This window comes from Zosterops lateralis (genome assembly GCF_965231275.1).
Source record: "Zosterops lateralis genome assembly, chromosome: 9".
Taxonomy (NCBI): Eukaryota; Metazoa; Chordata; class Aves; order Passeriformes; family Zosteropidae; genus Zosterops; species Zosterops lateralis.
Window position 1 is genome coordinate 10,516,439 of NC_139769.1, and position 18,427 is coordinate 10,534,865.

At 60.1% G+C, this 18,427-nt stretch overlaps 2 protein-coding genes across 4 annotated transcripts in view; both read right to left on the reverse strand.

Annotated features, from left to right (window-relative positions):
• The window catches only part of IPO13 (importin 13), a 31,204-nt gene extending 20,569 nt beyond the window's left edge, over positions 1 to 10,635 (reverse strand). For 2 of the 3 annotated variants that reach the window (XM_083867298.1, XM_083867299.1), the window contains exons 1-2: positions 10,550 to 10,635; positions 610 to 1,346 (exon numbers count right to left, since the gene is read on the reverse strand). In XM_083867298.1, the coding sequence (XP_083723424.1) occupies positions 610 to 1,346; positions 10,550 to 10,615 (803 nt within the window). In that variant the 5' untranslated portion in view covers positions 10,616 to 10,635. Of the gene's footprint in view, positions 1 to 609; positions 1,347 to 2,050; positions 2,383 to 10,549 lie in introns of those variants that run through there. The other variant, XM_083867300.1, reaches the window with a different exon arrangement.
• A 726-nt stretch (positions 10,636 to 11,361) lies between these two features.
• Positions 11,362 to 17,096, reverse strand: ARTN (artemin). Its single transcript, XM_083868135.1, has 4 exons — positions 17,042 to 17,096; positions 13,041 to 13,111; positions 12,715 to 12,904; positions 11,362 to 12,348 (listed from the first exon to the last, which is right to left on the reverse strand). The coding sequence occupies exons 2-4, from the start codon at positions 13,104 to 13,106 to the stop codon at positions 11,918 to 11,920; spliced, it is 687 nt and encodes a 228-aa protein (XP_083724261.1). The 5' UTR covers positions 13,107 to 13,111; positions 17,042 to 17,096; the 3' UTR covers positions 11,362 to 11,917.
• Between the last annotated feature and the right edge of the window lie 1,331 nt (positions 17,097 to 18,427).

Below are 18,427 nucleotides of genomic sequence, written 5' to 3' on the forward strand. Positions count from 1 at the left end.
CCCAAGAGCTGACAGCAGCTCAGGCAATGCAGCCAAGCAGACAAGCTCAGAGCCCCACAGCGCAGCCCCAGCAGGACCAGCTCAGCTGCTCCCAGGGCAGCCATGGCCACAGACAAAGGATGAATCCTTGGCTGGCACAAGCTGTTGGAGCCAAGAGGAGGGAAAAAAAAAGACAGATCTGGTTTTATTATCTCTGCATTGAATCAGCTCCTTGGCTGAACCAGCAGCACAAGGCAGATTAAGGCCTCTGAACTCCTGCTGGCAGGAGTCGGGCAGTTGCTCTCTGGTCGGCTGCTGCAGGATCTGACACCAGGAGCCAGAACCATGCATCCTCATCTGCCTCAGAGGCCAGCATGGACCTGGGCTGCAGCTGCCCAAGACTTCATAGACTCTACAAGTCAACCGCAGTGCAAAGCCTTCTAGGACCAACCATGGGAAACCAACAGCCTCCAACTGCTTTTGATACTCTCCCAACTCCCAAACCCTGTCATCATTACCTTCAGAGCCAACGACAGCTAGAAAAAAGCCTGAGATTTTTCCTTCCCACCCTGTTTCCCTGCTGATGTCCAGGATCACCAGACTGCAACACACAAGAGAGGCTGCCCTTACCTCTGGGCATCGGGCTGGGAAATGGCATTGACCACAGCCTCCACCGCTGTGTCAAAGAGCTCTGGGTCCTGCAGAGAGGTGAAAGCTGCCTGGATGAGGTTCTCGCAGTCCATCAGCGGGATCTCCAGCTGAACCCAGCTAGAGAAGCACTTCAGCACCTTCTGCTTGATGAAACCAGGGGAGTCCTGCTGCTGCAGCAGCTGCTCCAGCAAAGGGAAGACGGAGCCACACTCCTGTGCCAGGACGCTGCGTACCTGGCCCTTGCGGTACTGTGGAAGGCGGCTGGTCTGAAACTCCTCGGGCAGCACCGTCAGCAGCTCCAGCAGCGCCAGGCACCGCGCTCGCCCGTCCACGTTGGAGTCCTCCGCCTGGAACATGCGCACCATGTCTGCCACGGCGCAGGGCCAGGCCTCTGGCATCATGCTGAGCGCCAGGGAGGCCAGCGCCACACACAGCCGGGTCAGCACGATCTTGGAGCCGCCGGCAAAGCGCGTGATGTGGGTGAAGAGCTGCGACTTGAGGCTCTCATACTGGTCAGCCGGGATGTCGTTCCAGTAACGGGAGATTTTAATGTGGAGAGCGCTGGCACCAAAGTACTGGATCTCAGGCACCTTGTCCATGTGGAGAAGCAGCCAGCTGAAGTGCCATGCCTGGGGGGACACCTGTGCCTGCATCAGCCATTTTTGAGCCAAGTTCTTGTTCTCGATGTTTGGGTCATAATACAGCTGATGGAGAGCCTGGAAGAGAAAGAGAAGCACCCTAGAGCAGCTGAGGAGAACCACTGTGGCCTGTCTTGCCTGGGAAAGGCTTACCAGGAAGGCTGACTAGGATGGAGCCCAGTGCCCAGGCTGCCCTGCACAGCAAGACCCCCTCCCCAGGGCAGTCTGTGTTAGCTGGCCTCTCTCTTCCCATTCTCAGTGAAGTGAGAGTGATCCAGCTGCAGGAGAGGACCTGCAAAGCATCCTTCCCCTCCTCTCCTGCTTCATTCTAGAAATGTTTTTTTCCTTGGTCCCTTCCCATCTTCACCTTCACTCATGCTAAATCTGCCTGCTTCCCACCTAATGTGCCATCACTGGGGTGGGCACAGGACCCTTCTTCCACATGAGGACTGTAAGGGACATGGCTGACCAGCCCTCCTGCTTTCCACTCATACCTGCTCTCTGAAAGGTTCTGTGGTCCACAGCTTGCATCCATGAGCCCAAGGAATGCAAGAGCCACTGCAGATCTTTGTCTGTCAGGTTATGCAGAGTTCTGAAAACCCACGATCACTAAATTCAGGGATTAATCTCTCCATTAAGTCCTTTCAAAATATTCCCAAACCCACCCAGTTACAGCTGAGCCAAGAGAGATGGCATCCAACACTGCCTCTGCCACTGCTTTCTGTGACAGTCCAGTGCTGCTTAGTCCATCTCTCCATATGGAGAAGGGAAACATCACTTACCTGCTCCTGCAGCTTTGTGAGATCTAGTTACTGCTTTGCATAGCTCAGATCCACATGAACAGCTTCACACAGGCTACAAGGCTTTATTTGCAGAGGAATATTATACAGATATGAAGCCCAACCTTAATTAGCTACTTATCCTGAGTGGGTACAGCCAGCAACCAGTGTTGTCTTCACACAAGGAGGAGAAGAATAACTACCCTTTGTCTAAACTCCATCTTCCAGCAGTGAGGATTTCTGCCTGGCACAGCACGTTTCATTTCAAATTGCTGACTGCACACGCCAGGAGCAAGGAAAATCCATGGCACCTGTCGGGCAACCAGGCACCCGTTACACCCCACCATCAAATCAGAGGATGATTGCAGCAGGTGCAGAGGACTTTTTTGTGTCCCCACCCTGGCTCCAGGTCTCAAATAACCTCCCCCTCCTCCTTTAAAAAGCTCTAGGACATTCTTGTGGTTCTTGTACCCAGGAGAGGATTTAAACCCTATTTTTAAGCATGCAGAACTGGCAGCTTGGGGCACAAGAACAAGCTTCCCAAGCAAGCGCTTGTGCCTCCTGCTGCTTCCCAGTGTGAGACCAAAGAGCAGGACAATATGGCAGGAACTTTACAGAGTCGGCATTGCCTGGGCCATCATTTGAATTACTGCTGTTCAAGACTTTGTGACAGGGGAAAATGAGGATAACCTCTTTGTAAGAAAGAGGTTAGAAAGTACGTCGTAGGAGACGGAGTCAGCCAAAGTGGGCTGCAGAGGGACAGCGTCTGACCCACTAAAACATGTATCCTGACACAGAAAAGGTTAACCCTACATAAGCAGGACATGGCAGAGAGAAATCTGTCCCAACAGAGCAAGCCAAATGGAGACCACAAGCTCTCAGCAGTTAGCCAAACCTTTGCTCTGTTCCCAGTTATCTTGGACTTGGATGCAGGAAGCATCACTCAGCTGCTGGGGCAGAGGTAAGCACTGTCATCCCCTCCAAGTAAAGCAACAATTTACTTCACTATAGAACAGCAGCTGCAGATGTGCTAAAAGCTCAGCCACTCCTGGGGGTAGGAACCTGGCTCCTACCCCTGCTGTTGTGCTAAGGACTGAGTCATCCTGCAGCAGGGCTGAAGCTGGAGCTCCCAGCCATTATCAGCTCAGTCTCTTGCTCCCATCAGAGCTTGCTGCTTATTTTTCTTCCCAAATAAATCTCACTTGAGATTCCCAGAATGGTGACAGCCCACTCTTTCCCTTCCCTGCTTGCTGGGCACTGTCACAAGGTGAAACGAGTAGTGCCCTCTGCAAGCTCCTTAGCCCAGGAGGAGCCCTGGGCTCCTTCTTCCTACCCTCTATTTTTACACCTCCATGCATTTCCTAATGAATTTATTTCTTCTATTTTGAATAGTGCTACCATTTAGAAAATAGCAGGGAGAAAAAAAAATCCCTATGCATTATATATTACAAGGCACAACGTGTACACAGGAGCCCTAACCTTTAAACCTGCACCAACTTTGCAAAACACAGACTGCACCACACGTGCAGGATGGACCTGGCCCATAGGTGACTGCGGACCATGGCAGGGCAGCAGAGCAGGGGTTGGCAAACACAGTCTGCCTGCTGGGAAGCAGCTGAGGGCTCATCCCCCACCTGGCTGGGGCTGTCAGTGCTGCTGGCCAACCTGATCCTGCCAACAAGGTCTGCTTCAAGCCAGCAGCCTCTGGTGCTTCCTTTCATGTAATCATCCAACTGAATGGAGAGGAGTGAGCAACCAGGAAAAGCCCAACATGAAGCTGAGGTGCAAGCAGGTACCAATCCTGCACACACCTCCAGCACACACACATCCTGCACACACCTTCAGCACACACACATCCTACACACAGCCAATTCAGAGACTCCAGCACTGGCTATGCTAAAAAATCCCAGATGCTGCATTGTAACAATGGCAAGAGGGAGCACTATCATAGCTGCTCCCCTCAACGCTTGTGCTAGGGGCATGTTACTACCCCTGCATTAAGAGAAACAGTGAGCAGTTAGGTTGTAGGACCCCTTCCCAGGCAGGGCCAGCTTTGCAGATATCTGGACAGCTCTCCCACCACCACCATCCCAGCACCTTGCCTGCATCACTCATATCCTGTCCTGTGCACAGTCCCCACAGTCACCAGTGAGCTCTCCGGAGAGGCATCTATGCCCAGCAACACCAGCTCAGAGCCCTGCTCCTCCCACTCCTCCTGCAGGGAGTCTCTCGGGAGGTTTCCAGCAAAGGTCCCCAAGGACATGCTGGAGCCTCCACTGCTCAGCACCTCAGGGAAAGAAGGTGAGTGGTAAGATGAAAAACTACACAAAGAAATTCAGAGGATGGAGGCAAAGTTGATGCTGAAAGCTCATGCAAAGCTCAAGCTGTTGAAAGTCAGAAGAATATTCTGGAAAAAATCTATCTCAGCCCCCTTTTGCAAGCACTCTGCCTGGGAGGGGACTGGGGACCAGTTGTGGTGGCTCCTGAAAAAGCTATAGCTGTTCCTGCCTGCATGCAGGACACTAGGTAGAAAGGAAAGGCAGCATGTGCACCAGGGCTACCAACAGCACACCCCATCCAGTACTCTACACAACATGGGAGATCCTTCCAGGGGACCTCCAAGGCTGGGCATAAATACTGGGACCATCCTAACTAAGCTCAATGCAGCAGAAGAAACCCTTGGGAGCAGACTAGCTCTCTCCCTGGCCTACCATGCACATCAACTGAGTACCATCATCTGCTGAGAGCATTGGGCAGGGGACTGCAGACAGGCACCTAAACACCCAGCATGCTCCTCCTCAGCAAGGAGACACTGCCCTCATGCCAGACCATGCACCAGCATTGGCTGCTGCTGGACTTCAGTCTCACCACTCTGGCCAGCACCCTGAGGCCCATCAGGAAGCACTGGAGATGACAAGGGGAACTCATTAGTGCCAAGAGGGAGCAGCAGAAGGCATGAAATTCGGTGACATCTAACAGGGAGGCTTTGTGCATTCCAATTTGAACGGGTGGCTGACACCAGACCTGCCTTCTCTGCAATTAGACCTGTAATGTGAGAGCTGGTAAACAGCCTGGCTGTCAGCTATGCCCTTTGGCCGGGAAAGGAGCCTTCTCCAACATCATCTCTGCTTGGCTGAAAATAATTCAAGCTTATTATCATAGCTCTTCCCTGCCCTAAAAAGCTGTGACCAAAGCCTCAGTCAGGCTTTAGTCACTGGAGCAACATCGGCCCCTCAACTAAGCTGCACTGGTACAGGGCAGCCTGCCCAAAAGACATGGGTCAGAGATCCCATGCTGGCTCCTTTGTCAGGTGGAATGGGAGCAGTCCAAGGAGAGTTACAGCCAAGCAGAGGCACCTGATCTGAGGCTGCACTCACGTAGCACAAGGGAAGAGGATCTGCTACAAGCCCAGAACCCCCAGCTCTCACCCTTCAGAGCTCCCGCAGGGAGCCCAGTGCCAACAGGCTGCCTCCCTCACTGCACTGCGTAAATACGCTAACATGGGGTACCCTGCAGAGACGTGTTGTGTCCGTGCCATAATGGGGTGACAGGACAAGCCTCAGACACACGGCTCTAACCCTGCAGCAGGAGTGTGCTGCCTCCTGTTCTTGGAGGCTCCATGGGGAGACAGCTGCCCTCCAAGGGCCAGTCTGCTCGAGCACACAGAGCTGACAGCAGGTACAGCCCTGACTGAGGTCTGCATCGCAGCTGGGGAAACAGAAAGCTGCAAAATATATTCCTGCTCTGCTCCTTGTAGTGTGCCCACAGCCACGGCATGGCGAGGGCAGCGGGGGCCACGGCCCCTTGGCAACCACCAGCCCCCTTCCAGCAGCACCCCCGGGATGTTTCCTGCTGCAGTCTCTCGCTGTCCTTTCTACTTGAATGCACTCGCACCGTCAGTGCTCCAGGCCTGCAACAGCACAGCCATTATTACCCTGGCTCTGCCAAGTGAAGGGAACATCATCCCTGCCTCCCCTGCCTGCAGCAGCTGGCCCCCCCGGCCCCAGAGGGGCAGGCTCAGCAGCCAGCACCCCGGGAAGGCGGCAGCCTGCCGAGGATAGCAAATGGATGCAAAATAAAGCCGGGTGTGTGCCGCCAGGCATGCTGCTCCTGTTCAAGAACCCACATTTTGCCAGCAGTCCAAAAGAAAAAGGGTTTTTTCTCCTCTCCTAATAAAAGATGCTGCCACTCTGAAGCCCCTCTTTGAGCCCAGCTTGCCCACACCAAGTCCTCGGCTGTCCAGAAGAGGCTGCAGCCCAGACATAGCTCAACAGCTTTGGCATCCCTCCCACTGCTTCACTGCCATCAGCCCTCTGCAGAGCACTGGGTTGTCACCAGCAGGGACAGGGGCTGTGGGACACGCATGAGCTCCCAAGTGAGAGTGGGCAGGGGCCTGAAAAAGCAAAAGGTGAGCAGGACCAGCTCATCCTGGAGATGCAAAGCCCAGGATGAGTTGCAAGGGTGAGCCAAACACCCCTGTCCACTATCCCTTGCTTCTACCCAACACTTCCATGATGGAGTACACAAGCAATTTGAGAGAGGAATTTCTGCTGGAGCCCGGGCACCAATCCCATCCATTCCTGCACCATAATACATCAGAGCTGAGATAAGGCTCCACCAATGGCCCTTGCAGATTTTGGATAGCACCGGACAACAAGATGCTGCCCTCTCATCCCATCAGCACCACACCACAGGAAGGAGTCATGTGTTCAACCAAGGTTGGCTCTGGCTGGAATCTGCTTCTGCGAGAACATTTGCTTAAACATATAACAAGGTGACTCTCTGCTTCCCTCAATTCTGCAAGACTCTCTCCTCCTAAGGCCCTCAGCTTACCATCCCCAGTGTGCTGCCACCTCTCACGCATGCAGGCAGCCTCTAAGGACTAAGTGGTCAATCCACTACTAGACAGAGGATGCCATTCCCTCGACCTCGAGTGTTTGTAATTCCCTTGATCAGGTTTCTGAAGACAGGGAATAGCCTTCCGAAGAAACCAGATGCACTTGATTTCTCCTCCCCATCCTCCTGGGCAGAAGGCAGCCCTAGCAGCTGCCACATCCCCGAGGCTCAGCATCTCCTCAGCATCTCAGAGGAGCAGTGATCAAAGCCGTCCCTCTCCCATTGCGGTAGGCTCCGGATGTCAGCTCCATGACACCCCGCCTACCCATCCTGCCGGAGAGACTCTGTGCATTCATCAGGCATCTCCAGAGAGGCACACGGCAATCTGGAAGGCCCAGAGATGCCAGACCGCTAATGTGCTAGGGAAAAGACGTCAGCGAATATTACAAACACCCCAGAGGATCAGAGGCAGGACAAGGGAGGAAAGACCTGGAAGGAATTAGACAATAAAAAGAGGGCGAGAGCCTGCACTTGGGAAATTCACGGAGGAATGGCACTGCCTTTTCTCTTATTTCAAAAAGGGCGATACTGCTGAAGCAGATTCAACTGCACTAAGAAGATGTCAGGAGGGTCTCCCATTCTTCCTCTCCTGTCCAGTACTGCAGTATTAAGTGCTGAGGGAAACCAAGATTGCAGGGCACAAGTCCTGCTTGTGCACTGCTCCTCTGAGATGGACAGAGTAGCCTGGACTAAACATCTGCAATCCATCTTCATCATTACCCCAGCACCAGGCTGTCAGTCACACAAGGGACAGCTCCTGGCCACACAAAAGCACACACAGGTCACAAACTAGATTGCACCATTTAGGCAATGAAAGGTTGAGCACTCTCACAGCCTGAAGAAAGCCCTTGGCTTTCCCAGTCTTCCCTTCCCTCCAACCCCTCCAAACACAGCAACAGAGCCCCACTCAGCAGCAGGTGCAGGGGAAGCAGAGCCAGCCCAGAGCTGCTGGACTCCCAGCAGGTCCACACAGCATGGCCATGCCAGCAGGCTCTAGCTGTGCTGAAGTCAGAGCAGCATCTAGGTCAGGCTCAGAAGAAAACAAAAAGCAGACAAGCAGCCCCCAGCTAGGAATGGGGGATGCTGACACAGTAACCCTATCAAAACAGCTCAGCCCTAGTGCAGCCCCACTCCTTCCCTGTGCCACAGGAGAGCTCCCTACAAAAAAACAGAGCAAAAAAATACAGGGAGCAACTTTCAGATGGCTCCTGAAGTGCAGCACTTGAACCTGGCACCTGAACCTGGCACCTGTCCACAGGCTTTTAGATCTGGCCCTGCCTCCAGCACCTGCACCCTCCTGCCTCCCTGAAACCACTGTTCACAGCTGGAGGCTGGCACTGTTATACATAAACACAGTAATGATCCTCTTCAGCTACACAGGCACCCCAGAGCCCTGCAAAACCCCACTGCATAATAAACAACAGTAGGGGTACAAAAGGATTTTCCAGGGACAGAATCCTCTCCTTGAAAACCATCAGAAGAGTGTGACAGGCACAGTCTTCCCAGACTGCCCCAGCTACAACTGCCACACATAATGACTTCCACTGCAGGGGACCTGGAAAGGCATCAGACCTCTGATTTAAGAGATAACCAGCTCCTCACGCTGTTCCCAACTCCAGCACTTATCACTGACTGACTCAGAGTGGAGTCAAACCCCGACTTTAATCAGTATTCAGTATTATTAATAGAGCTATGCACAAAACCTGGCAGGTGGAAGAACCCAGGCCAGTAGGAGCATCACTCATCTGCCAGCATCACCTCTGACAAAGTGGCTCTACCCACCTGCCTCCCACCAACCCTGCTCCCAGCAAAGCCCATCTTTCCTTCACTTTGCACCCCACAGACCTTCCTGGAAAAGACTGACACAGGAAAGGTCTGAGCTGCTGAACCTCTGTGTTTTTTTCTTATCCCACCCCATGCATCTTCCCCTGTTCAGGGACCATGCTGCTGCCCCCCACCAGCAGCTCAGAGCCCCACTGCAGTCCACAGCTGCACCTTCAGAGGACACTACTGAGATGGCAAAGCCTGCAGAGATCAGGAGTGGCAGAGGCAGGCTGGGGGAGGGGAGATGAAGCATCCTAGAGGGCATTTCTGCCTCCTCCCAGGCATTGGGAGACTAAATCCCGAGCAGCCTGGCAAGGATGAGCTGCCTCTCAGCACAGCCACACCTCACCCAGCCCGTGCCGGGTGCCCCCCACCCTGGCACTGCCCACCCTTCCCGGGCAAGTGTGCGCCTCATTGTTGGTGCAAACAAAGGAGCAGTTTGTGTCTGATGAAAAGAAAGGGAGTCAGAGGCAAAATCATCCAGCAGCCCTGGATGTACGCAGATTAAGCTGCAGAAGGTTGCATTAACGTAGCATTTTCCAGACATCAGTTAATCCCCTAGCTGTGCTCTATCCCCATCTCCCTGGAAGAGGTGGGCTGTGTCTCACCTGCAGCCACAAAGGCAACCAGCACCCAGTGACAAACATGACATCCCTGACCTGACACTTCCTGTGAGGCCAGGCAACCTACTGGGGAGGGACAGGCGTGAAAAGCTTGGGGAAATGGTCTAGTGGTGGGCTTGGGAGGGCTGCACTAACCATTGGACATGATGATCTGAGATCTTTTCCAACCTAAATGATTCCATGATTCTGTGTGCCCACCAGCACGCCCATGAGTATTGCCTTGGCAAGGATCTCAGTCTATTCTTATAGAGGAAAAATGAGGACACTGGGATTCCCGCTAACTATCTGAGGACCAAGCTATGGATGTCTGCTGGATGTCTGGCTACAGGGTAAGTGGAAGAGTGATGCACTTGCTGTTTGCCCTTCAGGGATGCATCCTCAGCCGCCCTGCCCCCATCACCTCCAAGGTGGCCAAGGGAAGGCTTTTGCTCAGTTGCGGTCCCAGGTGTGCTCCCTGAGATGCCCTGTTTAGTCTCTGTGATGAACCCCAGGTCACACATCAGCTGCTCAGGGCTCATCCCAGCAGCAGTGTGATACCAGCAGGCCTTGGTTTGCCGTGGCCATTCCCCGGATCCCAGATTTCAGCCATCAGCCTCATTCCTGTTACCCTGCAGATACTGTAAGGACCTTGAGCTTCAGCAGGAGCAAAGGGGCCGGATTCTTGGTTTAGAAAGGTATCAATGGGCTATCTGCCCGCTGAAGGCTTTTCCCAACTGTAATACCCAATAATTCCCAGCATCTGGCAAAAGTTCCTTCCTTCCCTGCTTAATGGAGACGCTGATAATGGGCTCCACATTGATGCAGCTGCTTCAGTAGCCAGGAGCAGACCCGTGGGCTCTCCCTGCCCAGCGCTGCAGCTGGCGACCTAGAAGGACGCCAGTCAGAAACACACACAACCCCTCCCTTCTGCTCCCATTCCTGCCACATCATTTTCCCTGCCCGGGCAGCCCCGGCGGCTCCCCCTCCAGCCCCGTGTCCCGGACCCCCGGCAGGGGCAGGGCGGGCACAGGGGCCGCCGCCCTCGCCTCGCCGTGCCCGGCAGCGCCGAGCAGGTGCCCCCCGCTCCCCGAGCCGCATCCCCCGCGGCACCATCCGCATCCCGCCGCCGAGCCCCCCGAGCCCCGCCACGGCCACGGCCGGGCCGGCGCGATTCGCTCACCTTCTCCACGTTCTCCACGGTGAAGTCGAGGCCCTGCGGCGGCGGCGCCTCCGCCCTCCGCTCCATGGCTGCGGCGGCGCTCAGGAGGCGGCGGCGGGCGGGCGACAGCGGCGGCGCACGGGCAGCCGCATCGCGGCGGGACCCGCCTCCCCGCCCGACGGGGGCGGCGGCACCGGGGCGGCTCGGCTCGGCTCGGCGGTCGGGCCGGGAGGCGCCCGCGGGACTCCCCGAGCAGCCCCAGAGCCCCGCTCCGCTGCTCTCCGGCCCCGCCTCGCCTCTCCCCGCGGCCCCGCAGGCGCGGCCGGGCAGCCCAGGACCTGCCGCAGCGCCGCGCCGCACGCCGGGAGCGGTAGTCCCGGCCCCCGCGCGCCCCCTGGCGGGCGGCAGCGCTCCCCAGGCGCGGGGCGGGCAGCGCCGCCGGGAGCCGCCCGCAGCATCCCTCCGCCCCTCCCGCCGCCGCCCCGGGGCCACCGCCGTCCCCCTCCCCATCACGGGCACACGCAGGGGTTGGGACGCGCAGCCCATCGCTTTATTGCTACAGGAAAAGGCGACTGTACAAAAATAGAGTTTATCCCTCGAATTTTACAAATAATAGAAAAAGGGTGCGGGGTGCACGGGGCGCTGCCCGGGGCTTGGGTGCAGCGCTGGGGTTAAATTACACCCGGCCCCCGGGGGCCGAAAGTCATAAATAGGAGCTGCCGCTCGAGAACAATAAATAAATAATTTAGAGTAATAAATAGTTTAGTGCCACAGCACCACGGAGCAGCGGGGGGACCCTGCCTCTACCCTGGGAACTAGGCAGGGGTGGGGGTCCCAATGGGTGTCCATGACCAAACACCCTGCAGAATCTGGGGGCTGCTGCTGGTCCGAGTGCAGGCCCCCCATTCCACACTGGTGCAAATTGGCCCCACTGCATCCCTGCCCTCAGGGACACCCCTTCCCTGCACCACTGACCTCAGGGTGCCCAAGGGGACAAGGACGTTTTGCCCCCTCTGAGGCTTGGGTGATGCTTGGCCCCTGGAGCACAGGTGCAGCAGTGCTGCTGACGGACACTGGGCTGACAGACCCTTGGGAGCGGTGGGCACGGTCCATACTCTCTTCAGCCCATCTCCCCGGGCTGAGCCAGGGCACCTGGGCAGGACTCCATGTAGCCAGTGGCACCAGCTGCTTGGCACTGAGCGGGAGCGGGCTTGGCCACCCACACCCCAGTCATGACTCCACTTCACCTCAGTTCTTTGTGGCCACATAATAACAGGGGCACCAGCCTCTGCCAGACCCTTGTTCTGGGCAACAGTGCCACTCACTGCATCTGGCAAGCTGGAGTCTGTCAGCATGTGTCGAGCTGGGGCCAAGCCAGCAGCCCCCTCCTCAGCCAATACAGCTGCACTCAGCTGCTGAGAGCTTCTCCACTGTCTGCCACGTGTTCTCCACATCCATGAAGGAGACAGCCTCGTAGCGGGTGGGTCGGCAGCAGGGGTGGCTGAGGACCCGCTCCTGTGGCCCCGGGGTGATGAGCTGCTGCCGCAGGAGGCTGCCCAGCGTCAGGTCATAGTTACTCCGTGCCCGGTGGCAGGACCCGCTGCAGTACTTGAAGAGCACAATCTCGTCCGAGTTGAAGCCCAGGCCCAGGTCACGCACCTTCACCATCAGGTTGCGGATGTGGCAGTTGCGCCCACGGCTGTTCCGTGAGCTTTTCCCCTTTTTGCCCTTGGTGATGCCTGGTGGTGAGCGCTCAGCACGCAGCAGCAGGTCCTCCGCCAGCTCTGCGGTGCCTGGGCTACCTGTTGTCGTGTTGTCCCCTGCACATGGAGGAGACGGCACTGTCAGGACACATCCTGCACCCACTGCCCTCCTTCTGAGCCTGCTGGTCCCCTCTGTGGCCTACAGATCCCTCCTGATCACCCACCATGGCAATGGCTGGTGCCTGAGAGGGTGTGTGGGAAGATCCTTCCAGCCAAGAATCTTCTCATCTTCTCATTTTTAGGGCTCTGCCACATACCCAGCATGAAGCTCAGGGCCCCATGTGTTGAGACCCCTTCAGCTCAGCCCCAAAGTGTAGCCACAGCCCCACATAGGCTGGGGCTCCCCACAGTAGCTCCCAACCTGCCCATGCCCCACACACAGGACTACCGTGCCCAGGCTGAGGGGCCTGTCCCAAAACGCACCGTACAGCTGGTTCCAGGCAGCGCCAAGAGGTGCCTCCACACCATCCTCCACAGACAGGCTGGCAGTGGCCATGCTCCGTGGCGTGGGGGCTGCGTCCAGCGTTTTGTTGCAGGATGGTGTTCGCAGGGTGCCTGTGGCCAGCCCAGCCAGCAGTGACAGGATGGCAAAGAACCCCCACAGCGTCCCCTCCTGCAACGAATCACAGCACAGCAGGGTCAGCTCAAACCAGGGTCTCCACACCAGGAATGAGGCTCCATGAGCTGTGGGTGGATGGGGATGGAGTCATGGAGTCCTGGCCATTGCAGCCAGACAGACCTGGGCTCACCTTGGGCTGCGGGTGCGTGGTGGGTCCTGCAGGCCTTCGTTCTGGTGGCCCCTGTCGCTGGTCCATGCTAGCTGCAAGTACAGAGGCTGGGGTGAGTGCCCACACAGGGTGGGTATAGAGCTGCCTGACTGGGAGTTGGCACATGCCTCCCCTGCCCTGGCCAGGCATGCCACCACCTCCCTCGCCTCCCAGAACCTCACAACACCTCCTGCACCCCACTGATGGCCCACCCCTACCCCTCTCCTCTCCTAGCACAGCCAGGCATCCTCACCACACCAAACACCCCTTCCAATAGATTGGGCAGCTTGGACAACTCAGCCTTTGTACAGCACCTCTCCTTAGGGGCCATGCAGCCATGTCCTTGTGTGAACAGCCTGGGATGCCAGGCCGGGCTATGAGGCAGCAGCTGGGGCTGGGAGTGCTGCACGGGGGGGCCCTTTCCCATGGCCCTTCCCTGGGAATGTTTTTCTTGCTCACAGTGGGAGCCTGACCTTGGAAACTCCAAATCCATTAGCACAGGGTCCTTGGGTGCAGTCACCCCTTGGCCCTGTGCTGCTCCCCAGGCTGCTGCCTGTGCCAAGCTGGGACACACAACCTCTGAGCAGCCTGGATGAGTGAGGCTGTAAGGGGCAGGATGGTCAGGCAGGTCCTGTGGGGACAAAGCAGGGTGTACAGCACCATGCTAGGCTCACTGTAGTCATTCACCCCAACACCACTGCTTGGTGTCCACTGCCCTGACATGCACAAAGGAACTACATCCCTGGTGTGTGTGGTCCCAGCAAAGCAGCAAGCATGGTCTCAGGGGAGTGATGTCTCCCAGGAGGTGATGGGGCAACTCCCATCTGCAGCCATATCTTTGCCTCCTTCCCCAGCTCCCCACTGTGGTTCAGGGGTGTCCCAGTGTCCAAAGCTAGGATACCCTGTCTTTGAAGTGCTTTACAAGTGGTTCCAAATGGGGTTATACCCTCCTTGACCCATCTGCTGCTTACACTATCTCTCAAAACAGGACTGTCCCCTTGGAGCTTAGTGACATTCTGCATTCAGGAGTTCCTCCATCCCCTCTATGACTTTGGTTTTGCCCCAGCATATCCCAGCTGCTTCTATGGCAAAGGAAGCAATGGGGGACAGGGACATGCTGAGGAGAGCACCCCTGATCAAATAAAAAGTGAAAACACATGCCTGGGTATTGCTGGGTCAAGAAGAAAAAATAATTTCTTCCAGTCCCTCTAGCATCGCAGGGTTCCTAATACCCCGATCCAACAGATACCCGGCTGTGGTATGTGATGCCCCCCTGCACTGGGCACACTGTGACACGGGTCTGTGGTGGGCGCTGCCAGGCCCATGTGCCCCCTCTAGGGCCGTGCACCAGGCGGGATGTGCCCCCGGTGCCGGCAGGGCCCGCGCCGCCCCCCCCGGCCATCGCAGCCTGGCCAAGCACAGCGCCCGCTGCCCTTCGCTCCCGGGGCGGCCCGTGGCCCCACGCCAGCCGCTGCCGCCAGGTCATGGGTTTCCCAGGCCGGCACCGCCGGAGGGGCCCGGCGAGGGTCCCTGCGCCCTGCTGGGAAGGGACGGACTGCCTGGTCCTCGCTTCTCCGGCCGGCCGCCCCGCTACGGCCCCTGGGCTCCAGCATCCCGGCGGGACGGAGCAGGGGATGGATGAGGCGGTGTAATTCAGGCTTTCCCCGTCCGGCGGCAGCACGGCCCCAGACTCTGCAGCGGGAGCGCTGCCGGCAGGGCGCCGAACGAGGGCAGCCTCCCCTCGCCACCGGCAGCCCCAGAGCCGGAGCGACGGACTAACACAACCGGTGCCTCCCCAGACTCGGGGCCCGTCCGCGGGAGCAGCTCCTGGAGCTGGTCCCGCTCCACAGCTGCTTTCGGCCAGCGCGGGCAGGGCTGAGCCAAAAGCACCTGGGCCTCCCACGGGGGTGCCAGACCTGCACACCCCACAGCAGACCCCCATGTCCCGTACGGGGAAATCTGTCTGAGATCTGCCCCAGACACTACTGCCAGAGCCCTCCCGGGCGATTCATAGACAGAGGAGGGTTTTTTTCCCCCAGTGTCAGAACCGAACCCATCCGTGTGAGCACCTGCCTGGACCCTCACCACATGTGTCTCCCGCCCGGGGCTAAGCAACAGCTCTTGTTGGTGCAATCCCTGAACAAGCCACCTCAGTCTCACTCTCACTAGAGCAGAGCCCGGCGAGAGCCCCGCTGCCTGCCCGCTGCCCGGGGCGCTGGGGGAGGATGTCCCGTGGCTGCACCCCCTCCGGGGGAGGCACAGACACTCGCCAAGTGCATCCACGCGAGCCCGGCGGGTGTCCCAGGCCCGCGGAGAGTGTCTCGGCTCTCGGAGTAGCTGTGCCAGCCCTGCAGCCGCGGGTCCCACCTGGAAGCGCGGGGAGATGCCCAGAGACCCTTTCGGCCACCTGCGGGCACCGGCGGGGGCCCTGCATCCGTCCTCGCTGACTCTGGCAGAAGAAGTGATGGGGCCCAGAAATCAACCCCACGTATGGTGAGGAGCGGGCACCCGCCCCGTAAAGCCTTGGCCGGGCTTGGACAATTGAGACTCACGGCAGAGACCAAACTCGGGCCCAACTCAGGGACAGCAGAGCCTGCGGGCACAGGGAACCCCCGCCCCTCGCCTCTCGCCTGCCCATCGCCCGGGGCGCACACCTGTCCGACGTGCCCGACGGGCCGGGCGGTAGCCCAGGGAAGAGGCGGGAGGCTCCGTCCCCGCGTCCCCCGGGCGCCCGCAGCGGGGTGTCCCCTCTCCCCGGCCCCGCCGCGGCTCCCGGCGCTTCCCTCCGCCGGGTCCGGCTCGGCACCACGGGAGCCGACCGGGGGGGACTTGCCGGGTGCGGCCCGAGACCCCTCACCGACCCTCGAGTGTTGCCGGGAGGTGAGCGGCGAAGCGGGTTCCCCTCGTCCCCCCCGCAGTCCCGGTAGGAGCCTCCGCCGAGGCTCGGGGCCGCCGGCAGGCTGGGGCGGGCGCTGTTGCCCGCGGCCCCGGCCCGCACTCACCGTGCCCGCGGCGGGGACCATCCCCCGGGCCGCCGCTGCCCCGCATCGCCTCCGCTCCCCGCCGCCCCCCGCCGCCCGCCGCCGCTGCGCCGGGGCGGGGCGCTGGCGGGGGCCGGCGCTGCCCCGCCGGCACCGACTCCCGCCGCTGCTCCCGGTGCCGCTCCCGCTGCGTCTCGGGGTGCGGTGCCGGCGGCGTCAGGCGGACGCGCAGTGCGGGGCAGCGGGGGCTCCATCCCGCTCCCGTCGTCGCTGCCGGTGTCAAATTCCAGCCACCGTCACCTGACCGGCGGGGCGGGCACCGGCACCGGGACCCCGACCGGCGCTGGCACCAGGATACCAACCGGCACCCGATCCGCGCGTAGCGGCGCCGGCACTCGGACCCGCGCGGGCGCCTGGACCGCACCGGGATCAGGAGGGCACCGGGATCCCGCCAGCAGCAGGAGCCGCAGCCCGACCCGCTTCAGCACCGGCTCTCGCCGTGATCCGCGCCGCCTCCGAGCTCCCGCGGAAACCCGCACCCTCCCGGGAACGGCACCGAGACCTCCGGAGGCGCCCGACCCCCGCCACCGCCACCTGCCCCTCGGCCGAGCCCCGGCAGGTGGACTCGCAGCCCGGACGGACGGCCCGCGGTCGGTGCGCCCTGCCCCGACAGCCCGGTCACAGCGCTGCCGGGACGGACACACGGACACCCTCGGGAAAGGGTTCGGCCCTTCCCGGAGCGCTGTGGGAGCGGAGCCCCGCGGGGGACCCCCGGCACACGTGGGGATCCGACGGGGATGGGTTGTCGGGCAGGGTCAGGGCGATCCCGGCGGCTCCCGGCAGCGGCGGGGCCGGCGGCGCCCCGAGCACCCCGGGCTGTCCCGGGTCACCGGTGTGCCCGGCCTCGTGTCCCGCCGCGCCGGAGGAGGAGCCCGGCCCCCGCCCGCCCGCGCCCCGCGCCCCCGTCCTGCTCGGCTGGGCCGCCCGCCACGGGCTCCTTACCTCTGCCGTCGCCCTGCCTCCCTCCGCCGGGGCCGCCGCTGGCCCCGGGGACATGGGGGCCGGCTGGCGAGCCGAGCGGAGCCCTGCGAGTCCTTACGTCACCGCCCGGGGCCCTCCGCGTCCATCCCGGGGCTCTCGAGTGCTCCTTGCGAACGTGCCAAATCCCGGGGCCGCCTCCGCTCGGCCCCGTTTCACACGTGCTCCCCTGGCCGGAGCTGATCGCCGGGACGCGCCCCGGGCCAGGCGAGCCCCCCGGCTCCGGCGCTCATGGCCGCGGGGTCCCAGCGCGCCCGGACGGGCTGCGCGCCCCGCGGAGCCGCCGGCCGTGTCACCTGCCCCGCTCCGCCGCCCGGGCGCAACTCCCCGGGCTTATGCAACTCCCCGGCTGGAGCGGGGCCAGCGGCTCGGTCGCCAGCTGTGCCACGGCCGCACGCCGGTCCCCGGGTCGCCCCGAGCCCGGGCCACACGCGTGGCTTTAACCTCCTCCCGGCCAGCCGGCGGCCTGGGCCCCGCGGGGCCGCGCGAGGGTCGGATGGCCGCTCCTGCAGCCACCTGCGGAGCCGCCGCCTCGCCTGCTCTCATCTCCTCGGATTATCCAGCGCGAGGGTGACAACTCCCGCGTCCTCCTGCGACATCACCTGCCAGGGAGTGTGCGGGCACAGGCGGCGCCCACTAAGCCGTCCCTGCCACCTCGAGCAGGAACAGCGGAGGTGGCACGCGGCCCGGATCAACTGCTTTGCCTGCCCTGGAGCGGCACCCTGTGGCCCTGGCTCCCCTCTTTTCATCCCCACTCCTGTCCTGGCACAAGCATCTTGACCTAGTCCATGTATATGGGTGGCTCCCTGCTGCTCTGCCGTGGGACTGGAGCTCCACGGCCGTGGCCTGGGGCTGCTCCCATCTGAGATGTCCTCGTGGGCATCAGAGGCGGTGCCCGTGGATACCTTGGCCCAGCACAGTTTTGGAGGCCCTGGTGCACCCCTGCAGTAGAGAAACAGCTGGGGGCGAGTGACAGGGAACAGGATCCTCTGCTTTGCAGGGCTACAGACTTAATGCAGCTGCTTGCTTGGAAAATTTCGATGTGAGTGGCATGTCCTGTTCCAGGTTGCCTGGTTGTCCCCATGGAGCTGGGTCTGGCCACAGCCTTGCCCTTACTAGGGAAGCTGCCCAGGAAGAGAGGGCTGCCAATGAAAGGAAGGGCTGCCTCCCCCACTGATAACCCTCAGGGCTTGGAGACAGCCTCGGGTGCTGGCTCAGCAGAGGGGTTGCCCCATCCCCTCCCACCTTCCCTACAGGTTGGGCAGGTCTTCGTGTTGCCAGGACACAGCCAGGAAGTTCTGAGGATGTGATGCTGCTCGTATTAAGAGGGCTATGTGGGGCACAGCACAG